Source organism: Frankliniella occidentalis, unplaced genomic scaffold (genome assembly GCF_000697945.3).
Source record: "Frankliniella occidentalis isolate FOCC.00 unplaced genomic scaffold, Focc_3.1 Scaffold40, whole genome shotgun sequence".
NCBI classification, from domain to species: Eukaryota; Metazoa; Arthropoda; class Insecta; order Thysanoptera; family Thripidae; genus Frankliniella; species Frankliniella occidentalis.
The window spans coordinates 182257-184279 of NW_026267170.1; the positions used below are offsets into that span (position 1 = coordinate 182257).

The following is a 2023-nucleotide window of genomic DNA, read 5'->3' on the forward strand; positions in this document are numbered from 1 at the left end:
GACTTAGTTGTGACCATGAAAGCCAATTCTCATGGTCATCCCTTGCCATGGAGCACATTATCCATGGCCATGCAATCCATCCACTATAAACTCATGGTCAACTGTTGTTTTCATGGTTTACTGGTTCCATAAATCTATGGTCAGAAAAATCCATGGTTAAATTTATGTCCATGGCTCATGGACAGCCCCATGTTTTTTTTACCCAGGGACGCATGATACAAAAATTGGAAAGGTCCATGGTGGCGGAATCAGAAACGGAACTTACAGGGACTGGAGGGTGGAGACTGCGGGGGCGTTGAAGGAGGAGATGGCGGGAAGGCTAGATGATGAAGGTGGAGAGGCAGCTACAAAGAGAAAGGAAAATAAAAAAGGGGGGAAAAGGAAAAAAAACGTACTTACGTAGCAACCAGAGTTGCTAGAGTTGTTTCAACTAGAGTCGTGCAACGATACTTGGTTTCTCGAGCGCCGCGCAACGATACTTGGTTTCTCGAGCGTAGTACAAAGATACTTGGTTTTTCTAGTGGCGCTGCGCCGTTCGTGCTTTGAGTTAGGGACGAGCGAACTGCTTCTGCTGTGATGGCTGCGTTTCGTGAAGGCATTAATATAGAACTTGCACTGCAAGTTAAAACAATTATTATCGACAAGGAGCCATCTGAAATTAGTGCGATTAGTGTTGTATTTCCTGATACAGCCATTCAGCTCTGCTCGTTCCATGTCTCGAGAGTTCTTAATGATAAGACAAGCAAGGAGCCAGAGGCAAAGCCAACCATTTATCAGTTGAGAGGCACCATAGAGAACACTGAGTTCCAGAATCTTGTGAAAGAGTTGGAAGTAAAATCCAGCCCAACTTTTTTCCCATATTTTGAGGAAAATTGGATAAACTGTCCTCAAGGATGGGGCAACCGAGACAAAATGAAAAGCATTACTTTTGGTAACACCACCACCAACAGAGTAGAGAACCATAGCTCCAAAATTAAAATGGTTTGATTCAAACAATTCACAATTTGCAATCTCTCGCAGCAGTAAATATGTTACGTGCATTAATTTGAGTTTTGATGTTATACAGGTCCTTAATTGCCACTCCACTCTCTCTGAGGTTATAGAGAAACTTCTAGAGATTGTTAAGAACAAGGATGAGGATGTCCTTTACAGAGATGTGATTGAAAACCTCAAAGACACGTACCTCGCGAGCGAGGGGGCAGTGACTTCTAGTATTCGCGGTTCACGAGGGAATTAATACCTTCAGTATTCAGGCGATATTCAGTGATTATTCAGTGATATTCACCATTAGAGTGTATTCACAGTGCACGAAATTTCGGAGTTGGTACCCCTTCGCTCGCGAGTAATACCAATCCAGTTCTGAAACAAATTCTTCAGGATCTTACCAAATTTTCTGCAAAACTGCAAATATGGGAGCATGATTCTGCACCAGATGAAGAAGAAATGGCATACTATGATAGCACAGAGTCTGAATGCTGCTGCCTCCTCTTCTGGAGCTTTGAGTTGCCATGCAGGCATATCTACCAGAAGAGGCGACAAGCAGGTTTATAAAACATTAGTAAACTATACGATAAATTAACCTCCATGTTTCTGTTATTTAAAACTAACAAATAAAGTACATTTTGCTTTAAACAACAGTCCACGATTGATTACAGATGATTCCATCTACCTTTCAGCTTCTTTTCACAGTTCAAGATATACTTTATTGTGTTGGCCAATTCTTCCTGCGAGAACAATAGAAGTGTGAAGTGTGTGGCGCGAACACGACGCAAGAGGGGAGGAGACAACGTTTTGTCTCTACCTTCTTTGAGAAAAGCGACAGGAATATTTCTGGCCGTCGTATATTGTACGCGACCAGCAGTGGCGTTGGTGGGTAAATATTTAAGAAAGAGAGGATGTTAGCTTGTTTAGCTTCTTGTTGCAACAAGAGTCATTCCCCTCTCTCCGTTGGATCTAATTTGGTTGGTGTTAAGACAAGCCTTAATCATCCGTTCATACAACCTACAACCAACACCATAAATCT

The 2023-nt window shown here is 42.2% G+C and overlaps 1 protein-coding gene across 1 annotated transcript; it reads left to right on the forward strand.

The window, feature by feature from the left end:
* Nucleotides 1-576: 576 nt before the first annotated feature.
* LOC127749220 (uncharacterized) lies at nt 577-1551 on the forward strand. Its single transcript, XM_052266542.1, has 3 exons — nt 577-981; nt 1067-1179; nt 1305-1551. The coding sequence occupies exons 1-3, from the start codon at nt 577-579 to the stop codon at nt 1549-1551; spliced, it is 765 nt and encodes a 254-aa protein (XP_052122502.1).
* Nucleotides 1552-2023: the final 472 nt, after the last annotated feature.